The sequence below is a fragment of the Oryx dammah genome, unplaced genomic scaffold (genome assembly GCF_014754425.2).
Source record: "Oryx dammah isolate SB20612 unplaced genomic scaffold, SCBI_Odam_1.1 HiC_scaffold_22, whole genome shotgun sequence".
NCBI classification, from domain to species: Eukaryota; Metazoa; Chordata; class Mammalia; order Artiodactyla; family Bovidae; genus Oryx; species Oryx dammah.
The window spans coordinates 39,878,813-39,906,005 of NW_024070206.1; the positions used below are offsets into that span (position 1 = coordinate 39,878,813).

Consider the following 27,193-nt stretch of genomic DNA (forward strand, 5'->3'; position numbering starts at 1 on the left):
GCTTTGTCTTGGTTTGTGTGATCTCGGGGTAAGGGTTAATAGGTCATTTCCTTGTCCATCGGGGGCCAGAAAGAGCCCAGTCTAGCAGAGTTCTGAGTTTCAGCTCTCCCTTGCAGGCGTAAGGACTCCTTTGGTGCTCTGATCAGACCTCAGCTTCTGGTTCCCAAGGCTCTGGGCCAGAAGCTGCCATGCTGCCCTGTTGTCTCGGGCTGTGCCTCCACAATAGTGTGCATGCCCGCCTCAGGTGCTAAGAGATATTTGTCCATTGAGGGTCTCTTTTTCTTCTCCAAGCACCTCACGTGTTCAGTTCTGTCTTTTTATCAGAAGTATCTCAAAGTCTTGGGAAGTTTGTCAAAGACCATGCTAAAGGGAAGTAACAGTACCAGCCATGGTCCATCCAGAGACTGCCCTCTTTTGAGGGACCCAGCAGGAAATGTCTCCTCAGACAGGTTCTTCACAGTGCAATGCAGAAGGGTAGAGTTTAGTCAGCAACAGGAAGACATGTTGCTTGAAGCTTCTAATAGGTCGGAGGTATAACACACCTTCCCAGGTGGCACTAGTGGTAGGGAACCTGCCTGCTAGTGCAGGAGACAAGAGATACAGGTTCAGTCCCTGGGTCGGGAAGATCCCCTGGAGGAGGGCCTGACAACCCACTCCAGTATTGCCTGGAGCATCCCATGGACAGAGGAGCCTGGTGTGCTACAGTCCATAGGGTCATGGAGCAGACACACCTGATGTGACTTAGCACATCACACACCTTAACCAAAGATACAAACCTTTGGGAATCTCATGTCCTGTACATAGGAAAAAGGAGGGTTTTCATGGGATAAATAGGGAAGTAATGCTCCTACTGGGGCGTGACCTTGTACTAACCAGTAAGAATGGTGGGAGGGCTGCAGCCCAGGCTTGGAAAGAATGTGAAAAAGGATCGGTTACATGTAACGGAATAGCATGATAAAGCGATTCAACTCCTGTTCCTCTTCACAGAGACAGACCCAATCAAACTGAAACTGGTAGAACAAATGCTAAGTAGGAATTGCTACAACATATATTACAAAAGGCAGATACTCTTCATAGGGTTTTTAACGTATATTGGTAAGAAACATAATAGGTACGTGCAAAGGCTTTGTATATATGTGTTATTTCTCAGACAGCCCATATTTTACAGATGAGATGAATGAAGGCTTAGGGTCATGGCTTACTCAAGATCATGTAGCTACAGAGTGGTGAGGTCAGACTGGAAACCTAGGCAGTAGGAATCCAGAACATGTCCATGGAGCCACTTCTCCATCTCCCCATGAAAAGGTCCCAGTAGAAGAAATAGTACTTAAATAGGCAAGTCACAAAAGTATCAATGCCAATGGACAATAAATGTTAGCCTTGCTAGAATTAAAGTTGTATATTAAAGCAAGAGTTGAGGTGGCACTTTTTTCCCTGTCATAAAACTTAACAAAGATTCAGGGAAATTGGGACTCTGATGCTGCTGGTGAGGTGTGAATAGACGCTGTCTGGCAATCAACACCAAAAGCCTTAAACGTTGCCTTTTGTTAAAATTCTACCTGGAAATGTATGCTTCAGAAACCATCATGAATGTATACAGAGTTGTTAAAAAAAAAAAAATGATGCTGATTAATAATAAATGACAAAGCATATCTTAAGTAAAAACACAAGACTGTGTACAATATGATTCATTTTAAAAAATACATTTATGCATTAAAAATACTGAAAATATATATAAACTGATTTGCCATACTGGTTACATCTGAGTTATAAGATTATAGGTGATTTAATTTTTTTCTTGTGCTTGTGTTTCTTGTGTCTTTCAACATTTCCTACAATAAATATCTCAGACTTCTAAAGTTAGAGGAAAAAAAGGTTTAAAAGGGAATGGAAGCCTAGGATAGTTGAAAAACACCAAGAAAAGCACGTGCTTTCTATAGCTTCTTTGTACCTTCTGAGTCCCAGGAGGTTGACTCGGTAACTATCTGTGACTTCCTCACTGGCAAATGGCAATGGCAGATGTATTCACCTCACTAGTGTACCAAAGTCTGCAGATTATTAATTTCCGTGAAGAACAGTAGCCTTGACATGAAGACTTCTGTTCTCATTGGTGCTTTTCCATGAATTCTGCACCACAAGCAAGTCACCTCATAACTCTGGACCTTTAGTCCAAAGGAGCTGAAGTAGGTGATCTCTCTAAGAGTTAAAGCTTCAACAGTCTTATGTTTATGAAATGGTGGGGGATGGGCACCAAATAAGGTAGATGCCAAAGGTAATTGTTTTTTCCTTCATCAGAATTGCTGGAGGAAAAGTAACCCATCTGTTTCTTTTCTGCTCAGAGCCCTCATTTCTTGGGGTAGAGAGGCAGTCCACTGTTTACCCTAAACGGATCCTGCACAAATTCTTGGATTTTAAAAGAGGTAGAATGTAGGCACAGTGCTTAATACGTTTTCTACCTCTCCCTCACATCCACAGGCTAGTTAACACTGTCTAGATGAGAGAATTAGAAATTTAAACACATCTGACCTTGGTCTTAACTCCCCTGTGAATAGCTTTGCTTCTTTTACCCCCTGAAGTGAATCCTCAGAGCAGGGAGACTTGCCAGTCATTTCCGTACAGAAGGAACTCATCTGGAGAGCATTTCTGCAAAGTCAAGAAGGAGGGTGAGTAGCCAGACCCACCCCCTGCTTTCTGATTGGCCAGAACCAGACATTGTTGCTCAGTAACTTTATCATTCACAGCTGTCTCGTTGGCAGGCATGAACGATGGCAGATCTAGAGGGTCATGGGGTTTTCCTTCACATGTGATTGTATTAAGGACCTGCTGAGAGGAGAAGGGAAAGCTGTGGCATTCTCCCAGACTCGTGCTCCCAAGGCGGGTGGGGAAGTGCCCTGATTCTGGTGGATGCAGGGCATGTGTGTTCAGAGGGGACTTGCTGTGATTCCCACGTTGTCTCAACCACAGTGCAGCCCCAGATGTCCCCTCAATTTTGTGGCTTCACCTGATGAATTGCATCCCCAGGGACTAGCTAGCGTCTCAGACACGTTTTGGCCATGGAATCAAAGGTGTGATCACCAGCTCCCAGCCTTCCACAGCTCCTTTCCCTGTTCCCCAACATGTCTCCACTTGGCTTATTGTGCTTCTTACTGAGTGATCAATTTCAAAGCAAAACTTAAAACTCAAATTTTATTACAAGACATCTTGCATTACATTCTCATACTAAATAGCTGAAGTATAACAACAAGGTCCTATTGTATAGTACAGGGAACTATATTCAATGTCCTGAGATAAATCATAATGGAAATGAGTATTTTAAAGAATATATAGATATATAACTGAATCACTGCTGTACAGCAGAAATTAATATTGTAAATCAACTACCAAAAATTTTTTAATGAACAGTTGAAGTATATATTCAAAAGTATAAATGTTAAAAATCAGTTACTAAGAATGATTCAACAGACAAGATTATTACCAAGAAAAAATATATATGTGTGTATATTATATATATTAGGGTTGGTGGGTTTAAAAAAATGAATAGAAAGTACTCTAAAATGTTAACAATGTTTCTATGGATGACGGCATCCTGGGTGATTTATACTTTCTCATTTCTATACTATCAACATTTACAGTTCACAATCAGGAAAAGATATTCAATGGTATTAAAAACATGAAATCATTTGATTGTCACCTACAGGAAAAGGCAGCTCTATCCATCTGAAAAATCTTTTTAGATATCTGATTGACCTCACTAGTGATCCTGTGGCCTCTGGACACAAAGGCTGTCCCCTCAATCCCACCTCCCCTGTTACCCACAACAGCTTTGATCACCATGTCTTCTTCAGAAGTGACAGCATCAGGAAGGGAAACTGGGGTATCCTAGAAGAGGACTCAGACTTTCTCTTAGGTAGTAACTGCCCTCAACAATTACTGGTGAGTTAATAAAAACTGACAAAAATTAGTGAACTAGAGTTTTGAGGAATCTGAGTGGGTAATTCAACAAATACTCATTGATCTCAAGTAGCTTAGCATCTGTGAGTCTGATGAAGAGGAAGGCAAGCAGGGAATGAAACATAGTGGAGCCTGGTAAGACCTCCTACTTCCGTGTTCCTGTCAGCTTCTCATTTATGGGCCAGGGTCATGAGACACAAACACTCCAGTCCACACTGTCCTTCTAGCATCCAATATGTACTCCTTCCCAGATGTACAAACGTCTTTTTCATGCATCACAGCCAAGTCTCCCATCACACTAATTCTGAGTACTTCAAGAGATTCGGATTGGCCACCCAACTCAGTGACTAAATAGGAAGCGAGGAACCAACACCTCTCCTGGCTTCTGAACCAGGGGCCACAAGAACAAATTGTTGCCAGAGAGAAGTCAGAAGAAGGGATGGTTCCAGATCCTCTCTTCATGCCATGGAGCATGCGATAACCTCTGCATGTAACATTCTCTTCCTTCTTGCTTTGTTCTGGCTAACCTCTACCCACCTTTTATGTCTGAGATTTCATCACATCCAAGAAGCATTTGGTGACTCATGGACCAGGTTAGGTATCCCTTGCCATCCATGCATTTCAACAGAATCATATATGCACACACACACACATATACATATACTCACATATATGAATATGTGTATATATATTTCTGAATATGCATATGTATGTAAGGGCTTCCTTGGTGGCTCAGTGGTAAAGAATCCGCCTGCAATGCAGAAGCCGCAAGAGATGTAGGTTAGATCTTTGGGTCGGGAAGATCCTCTGGAGGAGGAAATAGCAACCCACTCCAGTATTCTTGCCTGGAGAATCCCATGGACAGAGGAGTTTGGGGTCACAAAGAGTCAGATATAACTGAAGCGACTGAGCATGCACGCATGCATATATATATATATAACTCACTAGCCCTTAACTCAAGATGCAATGGCCATGTCTGCCCCTGATGAATGGCACATACCAGGCACTCAGTAAATAAGCAGACCTCAGCAAGAAGGCCAGGGCTGAGGAGAGAACTGACATGGGAGGAGAATGAGTCACCATTCCCCAGATACTACTAAACTGATCCAGGGCATAATCCAACATTTCACAACCTCTCAACACAACATTTCAGAGAACTGGATAATTTGGCGTGTGCCTTCACCTGCCAAATACAAATGCACTTGCCTGGGCGGGGAGCCTTGCCATTGGAGGCATCACCTCCTAGACCATCTGATAAGGAGCTCTCTCAGGATCTCTTCCCTAACCCAGATTTACTGTGAAGGTACCCATTCAGCACTTCAACAAACATCCTTCTGTGGATCTACTCTTACAACAGTTCATCGCACTGGACGGATAAGAATTCTGCTCTCAGAAAACCTTTATCTTCTGTGGAGTCTCACCCCCAAAGTGAGTTCCTAGCATTTCACAATTGTACAACTCTTACCCAAAGAGTTACACTCTGGTGTGAGTTCTCTGATGCTGCATGAGGCCTGATCTATGCCTAAAGGTCTTCCTACATTCACTGCACTCATAAGGCTTTTCCCCAGTGTGGATCCTCTGATGCTGGGTGAGGGCTGAGGTTTGATTGAAGGATTTTCCACATGCATTACATTCATAAGGTTTCTCTCCAGTGTGAATTCGCTGATGTTCAATAAGGATAGAGCTTCTACCGAAAGCCTTACCACATTCAGTACATTCATAGCCTTTGTCTCCAGTGTGAATTTTCTTATGCTGAATAAGGGCTGAGCTGCGACTGAAAGCTCTCCCACATTCACCACAACCATAAGGCTTCTCTCCAGTGTGAATTCTCCGATGCCGGATAAGCTCTGAGCTGCCCCTGAAGGCTTTTCCACATTCATAACATCCATAGGGTTTTTCACCACTATGAATTCTCCGATGTCTAACAAGGTCTGAGCTCAGACTAAAGGCTTTGCTACAATCTTGACATACATAAGGTCTCTCTCCAGTATGAATTCTCTGATGTCTAATCAGCTTTGAGCTCTGGCAAAAGGCTTTCCCACAGTCCAAGCACTCATAGAGCTTACCCCCAGCAAGAATTCTCGGTTGTGTTATAGCATTTGAGTTCAGGCTGAGACTTCCTATACTTTCATTACATTCCAGGAAACTCTTTTCTGTGGAGATTTTCTTGGTGAAGCTTGCCAGGCTAAAATGTTTTTCCTGGGAAGGGAACTGACTCAGTTTGTTCCCAGAAGCACTTCCTTTCAGCTTCTCAAAATTGTCCAGACCTCCTAAAGCTTCTTCCAGTATCTGTCCTGAAGGAGTTTCCCCAGGGAGTCGCCTTGGAGGTATTGTGGTTGCTGATGCAACACATTCAATAATTTCTTGCTTTGCTGTCAATACTCTGTCAGCCACCAGCTTGCCATCTAAAAATGTGAATATAAAATGCAAGTGTCATTTGCTCCCCATGCTGGAAGAAAAACTTACTATAGTGAGACTAGAAAAGAAATCGAAGTGAAATAGGTATTTACCTATTAGAAGGAAAACTCTTAAAAATTAGCTTCCAAACCTAGAATTAAGAGAAGTGACTTGGTTTCAGTTTTATTTATTAAATAAAAAAGAAAAATGGTACAAAAAAAAAAAAAAAAAAAAAGAGAAAGAGAGAGAAGTGACTTGGGGTAGTGAGAGGTGCCCGTCCCCAGAGAGTAATATAAACTAGAATGAGTCAGCCTGGGAAAGAAGAGATAGTGAACAGTGAAAGACATTAGCTAAAGGAGATGGCGGTACACAAGAGTAGCAGTGAGAGAGCAGGAAGCTGGGAGACAGTCCGGGGTTAGAGGAGAAGGTGTGTTTTTAGGTAATGAGGGAAAGGAAAAGAGGAGATAGGAACAACTAGGCTAAAGAAAGATGTCTGAATCTTTAATCTAGTCCCTCTAGAAAAACAGGAGAAGATACAATTAGAAAACACTTCAAGGTTTAGAACTGAACAGAGGTAGGCGGTACAAGGGCTTCCCAGGTGGTGCTAGTGGTAAAGAACCCATGAGCCAATGCAGGAGACGTGTGTTCGATCTCCAGGTTGGGAAGATCTCCTGGAGGAGGACGTGGCAACCCACTCCAGTATTCATGCCTGAAGAATCCCATGGACTGAGGGCCACAGTCCATTGAGTCTCAAAGAGACACGACTGAATCAACTTAGCATGCACACACACAGGTGGTGCAAAGGTAACCAGCAGATTATGGCAAGTTCTTAGTTGATCAAATAATTACAAACAGAGAGAATATGATATGCAGAGGATAATAAAAGGAATCTTGTGAATTCCTGACTCATTCAGGGTCTGGTGGGAGTCTTCCATGTTCACTTTTTTATTGATAAATGGTCAGAGAATGTTGGAAAGGAGAGGCAGATATGACTGCCTGGTGCCAAACCTTCAGGTCTCACACAACATGCGCCTCTCATTTCTAGATTTCTAGTAACTCAAAACAGAAGGCTACTAAATGATGGCTAAGGTAACTTGAATTATTTTCAGAGAAAATCTGAAAAACTGTTACCTTCCACCTCCTCAAAGTCCTCTAAACTTATATGCGTTCTACAGATCAGGAAATGAAGACTCAGAGGCTATATCATTGATATGTCTTGTTGCTGTTTAGTCACTAAGTCGTGTCTGACTCTTTGAGACCCCATGCACTGTAGCCCGCCAGGCTCCTCTGTCCATGGGATTATTGGAGTGGGTTGCCATTTCCTTCTCCAGAGGATCTTCCTGACCCAAGGATGGAACCCGGATCTCCTTGGCAGGCAGGTTCTTTATCAATGACCACCAAGGAAGTTCACTGATGTAAGGTCACAGAATAAATAATTGGTAGAGTTAGGATTCCACCAAAGATGCTTCATATCAAGGTTTACAGTTTTCCCTCCATGTCATCTGCCTTCCTTATTGGAAGGAAGCATAGTCCATTCTAAAGGAAATCAGCCCCGGGTGTTCTTTGGAAGGAATGATGCTAAAACTGAAACTCCAGTACTTTGGCCACCTCATGTGAAGAGTTGACTCATTGGAAAAGACTCTGATGCTGGGAGGGATAGCGGGCAGGAGGAAGAGGGGATGACAGAGGATGAGATGGCTAGATGGCATCACCGACTCGATGGACATGTTTGAGTGAACTCCAGGAGATGGTGATGGACAGGGAGGCCTGGCATGCTGCGATTCATGGGGTCACAAAGAGTCGGACACGACTGAGTGACTGAACTGAACTGAACTGATGGTTAGAATTGCACTGAGGGGGGAAGGTTTTTTTTAACATTTTTGTTTTTTGTAAAAAAGCATGTTTTTATATGAAAATAAACACCTTTTCTGATATTCTTGTAGTTTATGATACTTCAAACACAACAATAAAGTCTCACAATGATTACCTGACCAAAGCAGAGGGCTATCCAGCTTCTTTCCCTCACTCCTTACCAGAAATCACAGATGGATGATGACACTGCCTCTTAGATTAGGCTGGAACACTCATATTCACACTGTTCTTGGATCTTAGACAGAAACTTAAATTAATCAAGTCTGTGCTTGTTTGTTCAAACAAGGGAAAAATTATAAATAAAAGCATAATATATTTAAAAAAAAAAAAGGCTGAAGAATAGTAAGCACCAATTTGGTTAAAGTCAGAGAAGTAACAACCCAATGAGAAATTTTCTGAAAGTAGTAAATAGATCAAATTATTAAAGAGTATAAAGTGGCAATAAAATTTTGTAGGGACAAAATTAGGGCTGTGAACATTAGAACAGCTACATAATTTACAGGATTTAAAATATCTCTTACTCCTTGGAAGGAAAGTTATGACCAACCCAGACAGCATATTAAAAATGCATATTACGTTGCCAACAAAGGTCCATCTAGTCAAGGCTATGGTTTTTCCAGCAGTCATGTATGGATGTGAGAGTTGGACTATAAAGAAAGCTGAGCACCAAAGAATTGATGCTTTTGAACTGTGGTTTTGAAGAAGACTCTTGAGAGTCCCTTGGACTGCAAGTAGATCTAACCAGTCCATCCTAAAGGAGATCAGTCCTGGGTGTTCACTGGAAGGACTGATGTTGAAGCTGAAACTCCAATACTTCGGCCACCTGATGCGAAGAGTTGACTCATTTGAAAAGACCCTGGTCCTGGGAAAGACTGAAGGCAGAAGGAGAAGGTGACAGAGGATGAGATGGTTGGATGGCATCACTGACTCAATGGACATGAGTAAACTCCGGGAGTTGGTGATGGACAGGGAGGCTTGGCATGCTGCGGTCCATGGGGTTGCAAAGAGTTGGACACGACTGAGTGACTGAACTGATCTGAACTGAAAATACCTCTTCAAATTGTGTAATTACATGAAGTCAAATCATGAGACCAGTAAATAATCCTGACCTTAGATAATATCAAGACTTTTATTCTTTCAACTATATATGTTTATTATATAAAAATATTAGGATAAACAGTTAACTAGAATAATTTATGGAAATGAAAGATTGAAAGTAGAATAACAAATGACTACTTGAATATTTAGAAATATTTGTACAAAAATAAGTCAAATAATCTAATTAATATCTCCCAAGAATGAATGATAATTCACAACCAAGCCCAAAGTCCAGAGGCTGGAGGGTAGAGTACAGATTATAGGAGGCACTCTGGAAGGAAAATAAGCCATAGGTTTCCCTGTAGAAAAGCTCTGCTATATAACATCTCCTCACCCCACCCCACTACTTCCCCACCTTTTCAATACCCTGTATGGTCTAAAATCCTCTTACCTCTTAAGTCCCTTACCTCTTAAGGGACTCAGCCTTAATTGCACAGGGTAACACTATAAAGATGATGCTCCACTGCCCACCCAAATCACCTTCACCAGTATGGTGCCTCCTTCCCTCAGCTGCTGCAACTGTTGGCTCCTAATGACCTACAGCTGTCCCCTTCTCCGGAGACTTTCCCTGGCAGATGAAAGCCACCCGGCCTAGGAAATTACTCCACCCTCACCGCCCTCCACCACAACTCAAGAAGGGACAACTCAGCAGTACAATTATGCCCCAGAGGGATCCCTCCAAAGCCCCACCACATGGATTAAGCCAAGGCTGGGTTTCTTGATCTTGCCCCTTCCTAACCCTACCTCTCTCATTCCATCCAGAGTTCTCCTGAAGAGCATGTTCTCAGCAAACCACCTGCACTCAAATCTCCAACTCAGACTTTTCTTCTTGCAAGACATACTATTAGGCTAGTGAAGAAGCTACAGGAAAATTATATTATGTATTATTATATAATATAAAAATTATATTATGTAACGAGGGTGTAAGGTTGTAAAAATGACATCATGACTCTAACAATCCTGGCAGAGTGGATTCCTCCAATGATTTAAACCTCAGGACCTAGGTAAAAGATGTGAAATGATCCACATTAATCCTTCAGAAGTGGAGGTGAAACCCTCATGACTAAAAAAGAGATCAGCATAACGAGATTCATCAGGAATCCAGTAAAGGCCATTCAAGGCCATATACATAGGGACCAGCATAAACGGAGGATGAGGAAGGCTGGAAGATGGAATCATTGTGGCTACAAGTTGATTGAGTCAACAATGTAATACCACTGTAAAAGAGTGAACAAGGAAAAGATGCAAAGTACAACAAGTAAGAGGGGTGTGAATCTACCTTATAAATTAATCAGATCTTCATTAGGATATTTTATTTTTTTGTCCCTGTAGTTCAAATGAATGTGGAGAACCTGAAGCATGTCCAGGGGAATGACCAGAGAGATGGAACAGAGTCAGAGGCAGTGAGACACTTAGTTAAAACAAAGTTAAAGGGCGGTGTACTCACTGCCTTCAAGAATAGGTTGTGTTTTATGAGGACTCTGCTGAACAAATAAAATAAAATGGAATTAAAGTTGGAAGTAGTTCATATCGACCCAGAGAAAAAGTTTAAGATTGTTTTAGTTGGCTGGTCTGCCTGCCATAACACAATACCATACACTGGATGGCTTAAACAACAGAAATTTACTTTCTCACAATTCTGGAGGTTGGAAGTCCAAAATCAATGTGTTGACAGGTTTTTTTTTTTCCTCCAGGTCTACCTCTCCGTGGCTTGCAGTGGCTTTCTTTCCACTGTCCTTATACGGTTGTCCCTCAATTTGTGTTATGTCCCAGTTACCTCTTCTTTTAAGGACATCATCGTATTGGATTAGAGATCACCCTAACAATCCCATATTAACTTATTTACTTCTTTAAAGGCACTATCTCAAACACAGTCATATTCTGAGGTACTGGAAGCTAAGGTCTCAACACAGAAACTGGGGGCAGTGGGACATAATTCAGCCCAAAACAAATATCAGAATGAAAAAACCAAGGACTTAAAAAAAATTACAGGACAGTCTCATTCCTCAAGACCTTAAAATAGAAATAATCTGCTCTAACTGACTTAGATATTTACCTACTTTAAGGCAGAGGACTCGAGATGATTGTTAAAATCCGCTTGAATGTAGTTCCTACTGGATGCAGAAGATGGTTCACTTGGCGAATGATGTGCCAGGGGAGCTGGAAGGGAGTTTCTCAGGAGGTCTCAGTGTACAGATGCATGAGTTCCTTTGGTGAACTGCCAAAATCTGAGAGCTAGCCCTTGACCTTGTGGCCTCCTAAACCTAACCTTATCATCATACAATGAATAGATTTACCTCTTGGGGTCAACTCTCATTAGCCAAGCTCACGAAACTGAGCAGGAAAACCACAATAAGAATGAATGAGTAATGTAACTGTCACAAAGACCAGACTAGACTAATGTACTTTTTTATTATAGCTAAGTTTCATGGAAACTTAATAAGATTGTTTGGTAAGGATGATATCGGAAGGGTAGGTAGGTGTAACAAACTTATTTATGAAAACAAGTTAATAAGCCTGATGTATGTGCCACCCATAGGGATCACTTTGCCAATAACATAAGCAAAGCCTCCTGGTCAGCTTCAAACCCACCCTTCGATGCCCTGCCTGTGACACACTTCTCCCTGGCTGACTGACACAATGTGAGCTTTAACAGTAGAGGGGGCCAAACAGACGCTGGAGGAGAAAGGGGCTTCCCTTCCTGGTTCTGGTGTGCTCTCTTTGTTTCCCTGCAATGTGCAGGGCACCATCCCTCAGGGTGGCTTTCCAGCAAGTTCTGTGTCATGGCACCTCCCCATGGAGGGCTCCTGGCACTCAAAAGGGTGGCTTCTCACTGAATTCTGCCCCCTAGAACACAACACTCTCCCCCGGCCCATGAATGGCTATCCTCAAATCCCAAAGAGCAGTTTCCCAGCAAGCCTGCCAGCAAGCACTTCTGGGAACATCTCAGCGGGCCACAGCTATTCCCTCTTCAACAAGGTCTGGACCTCAGCTCTGCCAGGGGAGGGAGAGGATGTGGCACCCTTTTGCAGACTGGTTCCTTTCTGGGGTGTTCCACCTCAATCCTGGAGACTCCCTACATGTGTTATTTCTGTATACTTAATGGGGATTTTAAAAACTAATTAGTAATTAATCCCCTGTCATAGTTAATAATTCTTAATGCTAAACTTTCCCTGTTAAAGCTACCATGTAATTTCTCTTACTGATACATTATTTGTCTTCATCTTAGGGACTGCCTTGACAGTAGGACCATAATATTAAAAAAACAGAATACTAGTCTTTGAATATTATGGGTATTATTAGAGAATTCTATTAGAGACCTTAATTCTTTCTAAGTTTCTTAGTTTTTTTAAAAGTAATTTTAATTTTTTTTTATTATGCTGGGTCTTCGCTGTTGTATGTAGGCTTTCTCTAGTTGCGGTGAGAGGGAGCTACTCTCTAGTTGCGGTGCACAGGCTTCTTACTGGGGTGGTCCTCATGTGGTGGAGCATGGGCTGCAGTAATTGTGGCAGACGGGTTTAGTTGAGGCAGGTGGCATCTTCCAAGGATGGAACCCGTGTCCTCAGCATTGGCAGACGAATTCTTCACCACTGGACCACCTGGGAAGTGCTGAGACCTTAATTTTTAACCCAGAATTAGAAATCATGTTGGAATTTCAGATTCTAGACAGAGCCAAAGGAAGACTATTTCTAGGTAAGGGGGCTTTTCCACAACATTTAATGACAGTCACAAGCAGCAGTCATTAAGAAAATGCCCCATGCCACACATTTACACCTTCACCTCCATCCTCAACCCCACATGGACTATGGCTCCTCACCTCTCTCACAGAAAGCCTGGCACTCCTGAGTCTCATTCTTGCCCCACTTTTCCAAGGGCTGGAGCTGGATACTCGGTGACTTCAGTGCTCCCACAGATGTCATTTCCTTCCAGGTCATTCCCTGGCCATGAGCTGTGTCCTAGGAGTAATCAAGTACCAACACTATGATTCTGAGGACACACAAGAGGAAAACCCCCAGAATAAAAGGGCAGGCCAGCCAGAGTCAGAAACTCAAGCAAATGATTAGATAGAGAACAATAAGGCTAAGAGCTCTAGTGACTTGATCCTAATGGACAAATAATAAGCCAAAAGACAAAAATTTTTATCATTCTCTGGTAGCCCAGTCAAGTCACTCAGAATGGCTTTCTCATTAACCTACAAACAGTTAAACAAGCCAACAAAACACCTCCTTACCTGTTGTCTTGGCTCATCGAGCTCCTTCTCCAGCTCCTCCAACATCTCCACGGCGTCCTCTCCGCTCTCTGGTCGGTTCTCTCGGAACAAGGCCTGCAGCTCCTCAGGCAGGATGGCCAGGAACTGCTCCAGCACCAGCAGCTCCAGGATCTGTTCCTTGCTGAGCACTTCAGGCCTCAGCCACTGACAACAAAGCTCACGGAGCCGGCCCAGCGCCTCCCGGGGCCCCGCGGAGTCAGAGTAGCCAAACTGCCTGAACCGCTGGCGGAAGGCCTCCTGGCTACAGGCATTTCTCTGACAGTCAAAGTCCTGCCCCCAAACACAGTGTTCCTCTTCGACCTTCACCATGGTGAGTCTTTCCTGCCCTTTTGGAGCACAGTAGGCCAAGGCTGCAGACTTCCCTGCCATTCTGGGCAGAGACAAGCTGAAGAGGCTGCCTAGCCGAAGCGGTGGGCAGACGGAGGCCTGTGTCTACGAGATTTCTTCTGAGTTCTGATGCTCCAGGGAGCTCCTGAGGTGGATGATGCTAATGTCACACAGAGGGAAAAATGTGTTTAGAATATAAATTCAGCTATTTGAAGACCAGGTGCCACAGAGCATAGCACTGTAAAGAAAACTGACGAGAAGGGAGCTTTCGTATAAATGATACATTCATAGATGACTCAGGATTTTTCTCAGGATGTGAAACAGAAAATGTTAAGTATCACTGAAATAAATTCAACTTTTGGTGACCATGTTAGAGACAACATTGGAGACAGTAAGTCGTGCTCATAGATCATGGAAAGCAGGAAAAACACTCTAGTGTATTATTACTCCTCAGAATAACAAGCACCATTTTACTGAGCACCTACTAGGTGCCAAGCACCTGCTAGATACTCAACATAATTTAACTTCCCCAAGAATTCTGTAAGGACAATCATAATTGTGCCCATTTTCCAAATGAGGCTGCTGAGAATCATAAAGGGACCCAAGACACACAGCCAGTAAGCAGCACAACTGTGCTCAGCAACCAGAGTATTTATTAGCTCTTTCTATTAAGCCATGGGGTCTCCCCAAAGAGGGGCTTCCTGAGTGACTCAGTGGTAAAGAATCCGCCCGCCAATGCAGAAGACTTGGGTTCAATCCTTGGGTCAGGAAAATCCTCTGGAGAAGAAAATGGCAACCCATTCCATTTATTCTTGCCTGGGAAATCCCACAGACAGAGGAGCTTGGCGGGCTACAATCCATGGGGTCACAAAGAGTTGGATATGACTTAGCGACTAAACAACAACTCCCCAAAGAAGGCAATCTGCACTTAATAAACCTACCTTGGGCCAGGCATTTTACAAATACAATTTTATCATAAAGTATAAATAACAGCAACAGATATGCATTATCATCCCCACTTTACAGATGAGGAAACTGAGGTTCTCAAAAGCTAAGTAATTTGCCCAAGGTCCCAAACTGGTATACAGCAAAGTCAAGACATGAACCTAGGAGTAGCCAACTCTGATGCACTGGCTTTTTAAAATTACAGAATGGGTTAATGCCCAGGACAATCTAGGCTGACACTAAATTAAGAATGAGGGTGAAACTGTTAAAGAAAGGTCATGGAGAATGGCCATGGTGATGTACATAAAAGGAAGGTTTATTCTTGACTTTAAATCACAAGGTTCTGAGACAACACAAAGAAAAGAAGACTGGATTCCTTCATCCATTATCTCAACAATACTTGAGCTCTATGCTAGGCAGTGTACTGATCAGTATTCTCAGAGTACGAAGGTCTGTTTCAAAGGACTCCTAGTTTAGTACACTGAAACCATAATCACAGAAAACTAGTCAATCTAATCACACAGACCACAGCCTTGTCTAACTCAATGAAACTAAGCCATGCTATGTGGGGCCACCCAAGACAGGCGGGTCATGGTGGACAGGTCTGACAGAATGTGGGCCACTGGAGAAGGGAATGGCAAACCACTTCAGTATTCTTGCCTCGAGAACCCCATGCACAGTATAAAAAGGCAAAATGATAGGATACTGAAAGAGGAACTCCCCAGGTCGGTAGGTGCCCAATATGCTACTGGAGATCAGTGGAGAAATAATTCCAGAAAGAATGAAGGGATGGAGCCAAAGCAAAAACAATACCCAGTTGTGGATGTGACTGGTGATAGAAGCAAGGTCCAATGCTATAAAGAGCAATATTGCATAGGAACCTGGAATGTTAGGTCCATGAATCAAGGCAAATTGGAAGTGGTCAAACAGGAGATGGCAAGAGTGAATGTCGACATTCTAGGAATCAGCAAACTAAAATGGCCTGGAATGGGTGAATTTAATTCAGATGACCATTATATCTACTACTCTGGGCAGGAATCCCTTAGAAGAAATGGAGTACCCATCATGGTCAACAAAAGAGTCCAAAATGCAGTACTTGGATGCAATCTCAAAAATGACAGAATGATCTCTGTTTGTTCCCAAGGCAAACCATTCAATATCACAGTAATCCAAGTCTATGTCCCAACCAGTAACACTGAAGAAGCTGAAGTTGAATGGTTCTATGAAAACCTACAAGACCTTTTACAACTAACACCCAAAAAAGATGTCCTTTTCATTACAGGGGACTGGAATGCAAAAGTACGAAGTCAAAGAAACACCTGGGGTAACAGGCAAATTTGGCCTTAGAATGAAGCAGGGCAAAGGCTAATAGAGTTTTGCCAAGAGAACGCATTGGTCATAGCAAACACCCTCTTCCAACAACACAAGAGAAGACTCTACACATGGACATCACCAGATGGTCAACACCGAAATCAGACTGATTATACTCTTTGCAGCCAAAAATGGAGAAGCTCTATACAGTCAGCAAAAACAAGACCAGGAGCTGACTGTGGCTCAGATCATGAACTCCTTATTGCCAAATTCAAACTCAAATTGAAGAAAGTAGGGAAAACCACCAGGCCATTCAGGTATGACCTAAATCAAATCCCTTATGACTATACAGTGAAAGTGAGAAATAGATTTAAGGGCCTAGATCTGATAGATAGAGTGCCTGATGAACTATGGATGGAGGTTTGTGACACTGTACAGGAGACAGGGATCCAGACCATCCCCATGGAAAAGAAATGCAAAAAAGCCAAATGGCTGTCTGGGGAGGCCTTACAAATAGCTGTGAAAAGAAGAGAAGTAAAAAGCAAAGGAGAAAAGGAAAGATATAAGCATCTGAATGCAGAGTTCCAAAGAATAGCAAGGAGAGATCAGAAAGCCTTCCTCAGCGATCAATGCAAAGAAATAGAGGAAAACAACAGAATGGGAAAGACTAGAGAGCTCTTCAAGAAAATTAGAGAACCAAGGGAACATTTCATGCAAAGATGGGCTCAATAAAGGACAGAAATGGTATGGACCTAAAAGAAGCAGAAGATATTAAGAAGAGGTGGCAAGAATACACAGAAGAACTGTACAAAAAAGATCTTCATGACCCAGATAATCATGATGGTGTGATCACTCACCTAGAGCCAGACATCCTGGAATGTGAAGTCAAGTGGGCCTTAGGAAGCATCACTACAAACAAAGCTAGTGGAGGTGATGGAATTCGAGTTGAGCTATTTCAAATCCTGAAAGATGATGCTGTGAAAGTGCTATACTCAATATGCCAGCACATTTGGAAAACTCAGCAGTGGCCACAGGACTGGAAAAGGTCAGTTTTCATTCCAATTCCAAAGAAAGGCAATGCCAAAGAATGCTCAAACTACTGCACAATTGCACTCATCTCACACACTAGTAAATTAATGCTCAAAATTCTCCCAGCCAGGCTTCAGCAATATGTGAACCGTGAACTTCCTGATGTTCAAGCTGGTTTTAGAAAAGGCAGAGGAACCAGAGATCAAATTGCCAACATCCGCTGGATCATGGAAAAAGCAAGAGAGTTCCAGAAAAACATCTATTTCTGCTTTATTGACTATGCCAAAGCCTTTGACTTTGTGGATCACAATATACAGCTCCAACCATGAACAAAGATTGGATTAAAGATTTCCATAAAGGCCTTACAAATAGCATGGCTCCGCCCATCAGAGCAAAACCCAGATTTCCCCACAGCCAGTCCCTCCCATCAAGAAGCTTCCACAATCCTCTTATCCATATCCATCAGAGGGCAGACAAAATGAAAACTACATCACAGAAAACTAACCAAACTGATCACACATGGATCACAGCCTTGTCTAACTCAATGAAACTATGAGCCATGCCATGCAGGGCTACCCAAGATGGATGGGTCATGGTGAGGAGTTCTGACAAAACACAGTCCACTGAAGAAGGGAATGGCAAACCACTTCAGTATTCTTGCCTTGAGAACCCCATTCTGCCTTGAGCAGAATGAAAAGGCAAAAAGATCTGACACTGACAGATGGCCTCCTCAGGTCAGTAGGTGTCCAATAGGATACTGGAGAAAAGTGGAGAGATAGCTCCAGAAAGGATGAAGAGGCTGAGCCAAAGCAAAAACACCATCCAGTTGTGGATGTGACTGGTGATGGAAGTAAAGTCCAATGCTGTAAGAGCAATATTGCATAGGAACCTGGAATGTTAGGTCCATGAATCAAGGTAAACTGGAAGCTGTCAAAGTGGAGATAGCAAGAGTGAACATCGCCATTTTAGGAATCAGTGAACTAAAAGGGACCAGAATGGGAGAATTTAATTCAGATGACCATTATATCTACTACTGTGGGCAAGAATCCCTTAGAAGAAATGGAGTAGCCCTCCTAGTCAACAGGAATCCAAAATGCAGTACTTGAGTGCAGTCTCAAAAATGACAGAATGATCTCTGCTCATTTCTAAGGCAAACCATTCAATATCACAGTTATCCAAATCTATGACCCAGCCACTAATGCCAAAGAAGCTGAAGTTGAACGGTTCTATGAAGACCTACAAAACCTTCTAGAACTAACCAAAAAAGAAAAAAAAAAAAAGTCCTTTTCTTCATAGAGGACTGGAACACAAAATCAAGAGATACCTGGAGTAACAGGCAAGTTTGGCCTTGGAGTACAAAATGAAGCAGGGCAAAGGCTAACAGAGTTTTGCCAAGAGAACACACTAGTCTTAGCAAACACCCTCTTCCAACAACACAAGAAATGATTCTACACATGGACATCACCAGATGGTCAATACTGAAATCAGATTGATTATATTCTTCACAGCCAAAGATGGCTCTACACAGTCAGCAGAAACAAGACCGGGAGCTGACTGTGGCTCACACAATGAACTCCTTATTGCCAAATTCAGACTTAAATTGAAGGAAGTAAGGAAAACCACTAGACCATTCAGGTATGACCTAAATCAAATCCTTTACAATTATACAGTGGAAGTGACAAATAGATTCAAGATCCTGCTTCTTTGACTATGCCAAAGCTTTTGACTATGTGGATCACAACAAACAGCAGAAAATTCTTTAAGAGATGGGAATACCAGACCATTTGACCTGCCTCCAGAGAAATCTGTCTGCAGGTCAAGAAGCAACAGTTAGAATTGGACATGAAACAACGGACTGGTTCTGAATTAGAAAAGGAGTACATCAAGGCCATATACTATCACTCTGCTTATTTAACTTATATGCAGAGTACATCACGAGAAATGCTGGGCTGGAAGAAGCACAAGCTGGAATCAAGATTGCCGGGAGAAATATCAATAACCTCAGATAGGCAGATGACAACACCCTTATGGCATAAAGTGAAGAGGAACTAAAAAGCCTCTTGATGAAAGTGAAAGAGGAGAGTGAAAAAGTTGGCTTAAAGCTCAACATTCAGAAAACAAAGATCATGGCATCTGGTCCCATCACTTCATGGGAAATAGATGGGGAAACAGTGGATACAGTGTCAGACTTTATTTTTGGGGGCTCCAAAATCACTGCAGATGGTGACTGCAGCCATGAAATTAAAAGATGCTTACTCCTTGGGAGGAAAGTTATGACCAACGTAGACAGCATATTGAAAAGCAGAGACATTACTTTGCCAACAAAGGTCCATAGTCAAGGCTATGGTTTTTCCAGTGGTCATTTATGGATGTGAGAGTTGGACTGTGAAGAAAGTTGAGCACCGAAGAATTGATGCTTTTGAACTGTGGTGTTGGAGAAGACTCTTGAGAGGCTCTTGGACTGCAAAGAGACCCAACCAGTCCATCCTAAAGGAGATCAGTCCTGGGTGTTCATTGGAAGGACTGATGCTAAAGCTGAAACTCCAATACTTTGGCCACTTGATTCAAAGAACTGATTCATTTGAAAAGACCCTGATGCTGGGAAAGACTGAAGGCAGGAGAAGAGAATAACAGAGGATGAGATGGTTGCATGGCATCACCGACTCAATGGACATGAGTTTGAGCAAACTCTGGGAGTTGGTGATGGACAGGAAGCTTGGTGTGTTGCTGCCCGTGGGGTTGCAAAGAGTCGTACATGACTGAGGGACTGAACTGAACTGATACTTCAGTGGATTATTTGAGTAATACCCATGCATGTGTGCTCAGTTGCTTCAGCCATGTCCAGCTCTTGGCGAGCCCACGGACTGTATCCTGCCAGGCTCCTTTGCTATGCCCTCCTTTAGGGGATCTTCCAGATCCAGGGACTGAAGTGGCATCTCCTGCATTTCCTTCACTGGAGGTAGATTCTTTACTGCTGAGCCACCGGGGAAGCTCAAGCAATACCTATCATCCTCCACAATGAGATTATAAGCCACATCAAGATTTTTGCTCCCCACTGTGTCTCCATCACCCAATCCAATGTGTGGTACATAGCAGGTGTTACATATATAAAAGAAAGAGTGTCACTACAGTTAAGAAAGGAGAGTTTAAAACAGGCAGTGGTCAACATTGTTAAATGCCTAATTAGATCTGAAAAAGTCCCCATTTCTCATACTGCAAGATGACTTAGCTCACAGGAAAAGCACCAGCTTTGGAATCAGGTGACCCCACAATGTGGAATCATAATGCAGCCTCTTACAAGCTATGATATTAGTCACCAACTAAACCTTTCTCAGATTCCATTTCTTCTCCATTAAAAATGGAGTCAACAATGCTTTCACCAGAGTTATTACAGGAATTGGAATAACATAAACATTTAGTTTTGGTTGGTATATTAAGCATTTTTTAAATTCTGATGCTTTGACATCTAGGGCCTTGTCAACACTGGAGGGACTGCCCTTTCCAGGGCTAGCAGATTTCAAGAGATAGCAAACTTGCCTGCAGGTATGCCTTTTACATACCAAGCAACCAATCCAGAGCCCCCCACACCCACCACCTCCTCCCGGGGGCTTTCTCATCCAGGACCACCATTCCCCTGCCCTAATCACCCCAGGACCAGGTATCAGACAATCAGGGACAACCCCTATGCCTCAGAGCCCTGTCCCTACTTTGAAATTATTCAAAGTAGCCAATCCTAAACCTGATGACCTTGCCCTGTTTCTTGCCACACAAGACACAATAAAGGCTCCTGCCCACTTTCCTCTCATATCACCGCCTAACTGACCCTGGTGCTTCCCCAAGTGGCTCTGTGGGCCAAGCATGCCCCTGCTCTCTTGGGACCTGTAACAAACCACCTTTTCTCACCAATCATCTCCTGATCTGTTGACCTCCCTATAACTAAACACTAATAAAAGTTGCATTTTAAAACACTTGGCCCAGAAGAGATTCTCAACACATCGTGCATACAGCACTCAACACAGTACAAAAGGGAAACGCAAATTTCACATCAGAAGCCATGGGTTACAGAATAGGCTTCATTGGGGAAACTTACTGAGTGGTGAGTAAAAAGAGCACATGTCCCCTGATTCTCCCATTATCCCATAGAAAGGAATTCTGGTGTGTTTTTTTTTTTCCCCCTCTCCTTTCGTTTTGGGCTTTTGTTTTTTGTGTTTTTTCGGCTGTGTGCAGCATGCAGGGTGTTAGTTCCCTGATCAAGGATCCAATCCATGTCCCCTGCACTGAACCACCAGTGAATTTACGGAAGGTAATTCAAGGGAGTGCTCGTTCTACATTCTTAAATGTAAATATGAGAAAACAGCCTTGTCAGCAAGGGGCATAAGTTGATTGCTTTGGACCAGAAGTGTGAATTTAAGTGTCAGCTGTTTTCAGAGTTGTCTAAGGGACCCAGCTGCAGGCCGGAAGCACCTCTGGGAGATGAAATCCTGGTGTCAGGTAGCTCTTAGTCCACGAAACCCAAGGAAGTCCAGGGCACTTTTGGACATTCCTGCTTGCTGCAGTATAAAGCATCTACCTTATCTGCTTAAACTGTAACAGAAAACACTAATTGAGCTTTCACTGTAGTGTCAAGCATCAGCTACCTGTTCTAAGTGTCTTCATTCATCTTTATAGCACTCTATATTCTAGTTTTACAAAAGAAAAACAGAGAAGTTATGTACTTTGTCTCAGGTCACAAGGCTAGTAAGTAGTCTGGATTTTGAAACCAAATGGTCTGACTCCAGAGTCCATACTCTTAGACCAGTACCCTGCTGAACTACCCTTTCACTTCTGCCTTCTCCACTAAACCTACTGCACTTTTGAGGACAGCCTGTGTTTTCATACATTTCTCTAACAACATTTATTGAGTTCCTACTTTGTGCAGGCACTGAAAGAGTTATAAACAAGACAATGTCCTTGCATTGTGGTTGTTGAGTTGCTAAGCCGTGTCAGACTTTTACAACTCCTGTGAGCACCCCCCGCCCCCACCCATCCCATGGACTGTAGCCCGCCAGGCTCCTCTATCCATGGGATTTCCTTCTCCAGGGGATCTTCCCAACCCAGGGATGGAACCAGCGTCTCTTGCACCTCATGCACTGGCAGATGGAGTCCTTACCACTGCTCCGCATGGGAAGCCCTTACCACTGAGCCACCCGGGATTGAAATACAGTAGGGAGAGGCAGATGTTTAAAAAAAAAAAAAAAAGAGCACGGAATTACCTGATTTAATCGTGAAAGAACTACAGGGGGAGAGTCGAAGTGCTCTGAGTGGCTGGTTTAAAAAAAAAAATCTAACCTATAAATCTAACCTAGACTGGGGAAGTCAAGAAGGATGGCTGAGATAGGACACAAAAACGAACTCTGGGCGAGTGAAATGGGAGGAAGGATTCCATCTGTGCCCCTGTGACTCCTCCGTCAGCGGCCAGGCACACAGGAAGCGTTCGGTTAGTGCTCGCGGAGTCCAGGGACGCAAAGGCGGGTGGATGAACCGCAAGCAGACAAACGCATGAAAGAATGGACCGACGGACGGAAGGGCAGGCGGCCAGACGGTACCGTTGAGGGGCTGCCACTTGGTAGAACCGCATGCTCTGCCTGGGGCCTAGGCAGGCCGAGGCCGCATAGGGCGGTTTAGGAAGCACCCGGGGCCGCGAGGCCGCACCGCCTCACTCACCCTTCGCTCCGCGGGCAGCAGGGACTGACCCCAGGTGAGGGGCAGAATGACCTCGGGCGGCGCGCGCCGGAAGTGGGGGGCGGCGCGCCCCTCTAGGCCGCCCGGAGGACTGCAGCTCTGTGGCGGGCGCGCAGCGGGGTTCAGAGAACCACTAAGGGGCCGGGGAGAAGGAGGGGTCTCTGGGTGGGACCTGGTGGGGACAGCCCCAGGTCGAAAACGGCTGACGGGAGACTGTAAGAGGAAAACAGAGATAGAAATCGCGATAGAGCTTAGTGTAGCAACAAGGAGATAAAAATAGAACCGACCATCTGTAAATCTGGGGCAGAGGACCAGATCACATTCGCACACCGCGAACACGCTGTCTGCAAGGACAGTTCTCGAAGCTACAAGGCGGAGAGTAGGGGAAGGGGTCTTACCCCAGCGTGGTGAGGGTGTAAAGTGCAGAACCACCCCACTGTCGACTGCAAGGGCTTGGGGATCCGGGACTCGGCAGTAGAAGGTCACTAATTTTCTCAAAGACTGCGGTACTCAAGCTGAGCCATGCCGCAGACGGAGTAAAATGGAGATTTAGGAGTTCAGTGTTTCCTACCAGGTAGGGAGCTTCAGGAGCGAGAGCACAGCGGTGGGAAGCTCAGGGCCCGCTGGCGAATTAGCCCAGCATCTTCGTTGGCTGGATCCTAGGCTAAGGGATGGGTTGGGATCGGGTTTGGAGAGTTTCAAATGCCCTGCTAAGGAATCAGGAATGCATTTAGTTAGCGGTGCAAGCCATTTACGTGTGACATGGCAAGCCATTTACGTGTGACATGGCCAGAATTGTAATTCTGGGGCAGGATCTGCCAGTGCTTTGTAGATAGGATTAAAGGACAAAAGAGATGAAAGAGGACAGGCGGTTAAAAATGTAAACTTAGCAAGATTTGCGAGTATCTGAAAATATGACTAAAGATAGGGAAGAGACATTACCAAGGGAGATCTTGGGGAAAAAGAAACAAGGAATTATAAAATACTAGTATCTGAGGGAATGAAGGGGTAGAGCTGGTAGAGAAGAGGAGCATCTCAGGGAAGCTGGGCCCAGCTAGTTCAAACATCATGAAAACCAGGAGAGCTCTCAGGAGAGGGAACAAGTAACCAGGAGATGCTACAGAGAGCTGGAGAAGATGCTAAGATGATGCTAGAATTAAGGCAAAGGGCAGAAGAAGGGCCAAAGAGATGTTACCTATGGAATGTCCTTGCCTGGGGTTTAAGAAGTGTATGGTAAGGCCCTGTGAATAGATAATAATTCCTTTTGAGAAATGTGATAATGCAGGAAGGAAATAGAGAGGAAACTCGTTGGTCGAGGCAACAGGACTTTAAGGAGTTTGTTTTCTAAGGAGATTAGAGACCTAATTATATTTGTAGAATAAAGAGTGAGTGGGGAGAAAAATTGAGGATAGAAGAATAGAGGAATAGTTGATGTGGAGAGAATAACACTGGAGAGGTCTCAGGAAGTAAGATGAAACACTATAATAAAAGGTGGTACATTTAGTCTATGTTGTCATGCTCTGATTGTAGACCAAGTAGTAGCAGTAGGTGATGCTCATTTTAGAAGCAAATAAGTGCACTGTTTACTGAATTGTCACAAACTGAACACACTTGTGTTACTAGCACTCAGATGAAGAAACAATATTATCCATCCTCAGAAGTGCCTACTGCAGTCTCATCAAGCCACTACCCTCCTCTGGCCCTAAAAGATAGAAACTACCCTAGAGGAGGGCATGGCAACACACTCCAGTATTCTTGCCTGGAGAATCCCCATGGACAGAGGAACCTGGCAGGCTACAGTCCATGGGGTTGCAAAGAGTTGGACACGACTGAGCAACAGCATAGCATACATACACTAAACCCTGAACATGATAGGTTAGTCTTGCCTATTTTTGTACTTTATGTAAATGGAACTCGATATGCACTCTCTTAATTCAGCCTTCATTCAACACTGTGTGTGAAATTCATATTGCTTTCTGTAGATGTACACTGTACATTCTCATTTCTAGTAAGAATATATTGTGTGATTATGCCAATACTCAGACATTCTATTATTGGTGAACAATTATTGAGAGTGAAGTATTTAACTCTCTAAATACATTATTTTTGGATGTTAAGCTAACCTTGTATTGCTAAGATAAATTCCACTTGATCATGATGTATAATTTTTAATATATTGATGGATTTAATTTACTCATATTTGATTGAGAATATTTGTGTCTGCATTATTAGAGATATTCGTCTGTAGTTTTCTTTTCCTGTGATATCTTTGTCTCACTTTGGTATCAGAGTAATTAATGGCCCCTTTTATTTTCTGGGAGAGATTGTGAAGGATTAATGTTTACTTCCCTGATAGCTCAGTTGGTAAAGAATCCACCTGCAATGCAGGAGACCCCAGTTCAATTCCTGGGTCAGGAAGATCTGCTGGACAAGGGATAGGCTACCCACTCCAGTATTTTGGGGTTTCCTTTATGGCTCAGCTGGTAAAGAATCCACCTGCAATGCAGGAGACCCTGGTTCGATCCCTGGGTTGGGAATATCCCCTGGAGAAGGGAAAGACTACCTACTCCAGTATTCTGGCCTAGAGAATTTGGTGGACTGTATAGTCCATGGGGTCCCAAAGACTTGGATGCGACTTCCAATATTCTTAAACTGTTTGATAGATTTCACTTGTGAAACCATCTAGGCCTGTGCTTTTCCTTGTTAGAAAAATTATTATGAACTCAATTTCTTTACTTTTCATACATTTATTGTTTTTATTTCTTTTTCAGTTTTAGTAATTTATATAATTCTAAGTAGTTTGCTCATTTCACTTATGTTGTATAATGTGTTTGCATAAAGTTGTTTATAATAATCCCTGGTTTGGTTTTGTTGCTAAGTCATGTCTGACTCTTGCAACCCCATGGACTGTAGCCCACCAGGCTCCTCTGTCCATGGGATTCTCCAGGCAAGAATACTGGAGCAGATTGCCATTTCCTTCTCCAGAGGATCTTCCCAACCCAGGAATCGAACCCAGGTCTCCTGCATTGCAGGCAGATTCTTTACCAACTGAGCTATGAGAGAAATTTTTATAGGGTTAGTAGTGATGTCCCCTCTTCTTGGCTTTTGTTAATCTCTCTTTTTTCTTTAGTTGATCTAGTAAAGGCCAGCTATATACTAACAAAAATCCAATTTTTGTTGGTATTTTCAAAGAACAAAATTTTGGTATTTTTGGGGGGCGCCGGGTAGCAACCTGCGCCGGGTCTTAGCTGTGGCACACAAGCTCTTTAAGTACTGACTCCTTTACGATTTATCTCTTTCCTCTCAGATTTTTACTGTAATCAGCAAGGGAAAATCATCCATCTATACTTTACACCTTTTGCTTGATAATATCCTCAGTTAACTACCCAAGCTCATCACTTACAAGTTTTATTTTCTGTCCAACAGTAGAATATGATTCAGTCAAGTTCCTGCTACTTTATAAAAAGTATCACCTTTTTCTCCAGCTTCCAATAATGTTTTCTTCATGTCAATCTATGCCAAAACCAATACAGAATTGTAAAGTAAAAATTAAAAATAAATAAATAAATTTAAAAAAAAAAAAAAAGGGCATTTGCTATGAAAAAAAAAAAAAATGTTTTCTTCATTTCTGAGATGTCACCAGAAGTTTTTGTTTGTTTGTTTTGGGTTTGTTTGTTTGGTTTTTTTTTTGGCCACACCACATGGCTTGTGAGATCTTCGTTCCCAGACCAGGGATTGAACCCCAGGCCTCAGCTGTGAAAGTGCCAAGTCCTAATGGATGGACCACCAGAGAATTTGCCCCCACCAGAAGTATTTTTAATGCTTGTTATTTCTAGCAAAATTCTGTTCATGACAATATATGTATTCTCTAAGATGACAGAGGATTCTGCTTCTGAGCTTTTCGTTTCCTCTGAGCGCTTGCCAGAGTCACTGTTAATGTCCATATTTCTACTAACAATCTCTATAGGGAGAGAACGCCAAGGACTGGGACTTCCCTGGCCGTCTACTGGTTGACTCTGCACTTACTGCAGGGCGCATGGCTTCCATTCCTGGTCAGGGGACTAAAGTCCTGAATGCTGCATGGCACGGCCAAGGAATGCCAGCAACCACCTGAAGTTAGGAGATGGGGGTGGAACCGGTCCTTCCCTAGAGCCTTCAGAGGATCATGGCCCTTGCTAACACCTTTGATTTTGAGTTTTAAGCTCCAGACTGTGACAGAGTAAATTTTTGTGGGGTTAAGCCACTCAGTTTGTGGTACTAGAAATGTGGTGC

General features: G+C 43.2%; 2 protein-coding genes across 2 annotated transcripts in view; one reads left to right on the top strand and one right to left on the bottom strand.

The window, feature by feature from the left end:
• Positions 1–27,193, top strand: part of ZNF397 (zinc finger protein 397) — a 54,216-nt gene that overhangs the window by 7,304 nt on the left and 19,719 nt on the right. The window lies entirely within an intron of this gene.
• ZSCAN30 (zinc finger and SCAN domain containing 30) lies at positions 1,674–22,965 on the bottom strand. Its single transcript, XM_040264858.1, has 4 exons — positions 22,904–22,965; positions 13,550–14,075; positions 13,136–13,274; positions 1,674–6,356 (listed from the first exon to the last, which is right to left on the bottom strand). The coding sequence occupies exons 2-4, from the start codon at positions 13,955–13,957 to the stop codon at positions 5,425–5,427; spliced, it is 1,479 nt and encodes a 492-aa protein (XP_040120792.1). The 5' UTR covers positions 13,958–14,075; positions 22,904–22,965; the 3' UTR covers positions 1,674–5,424.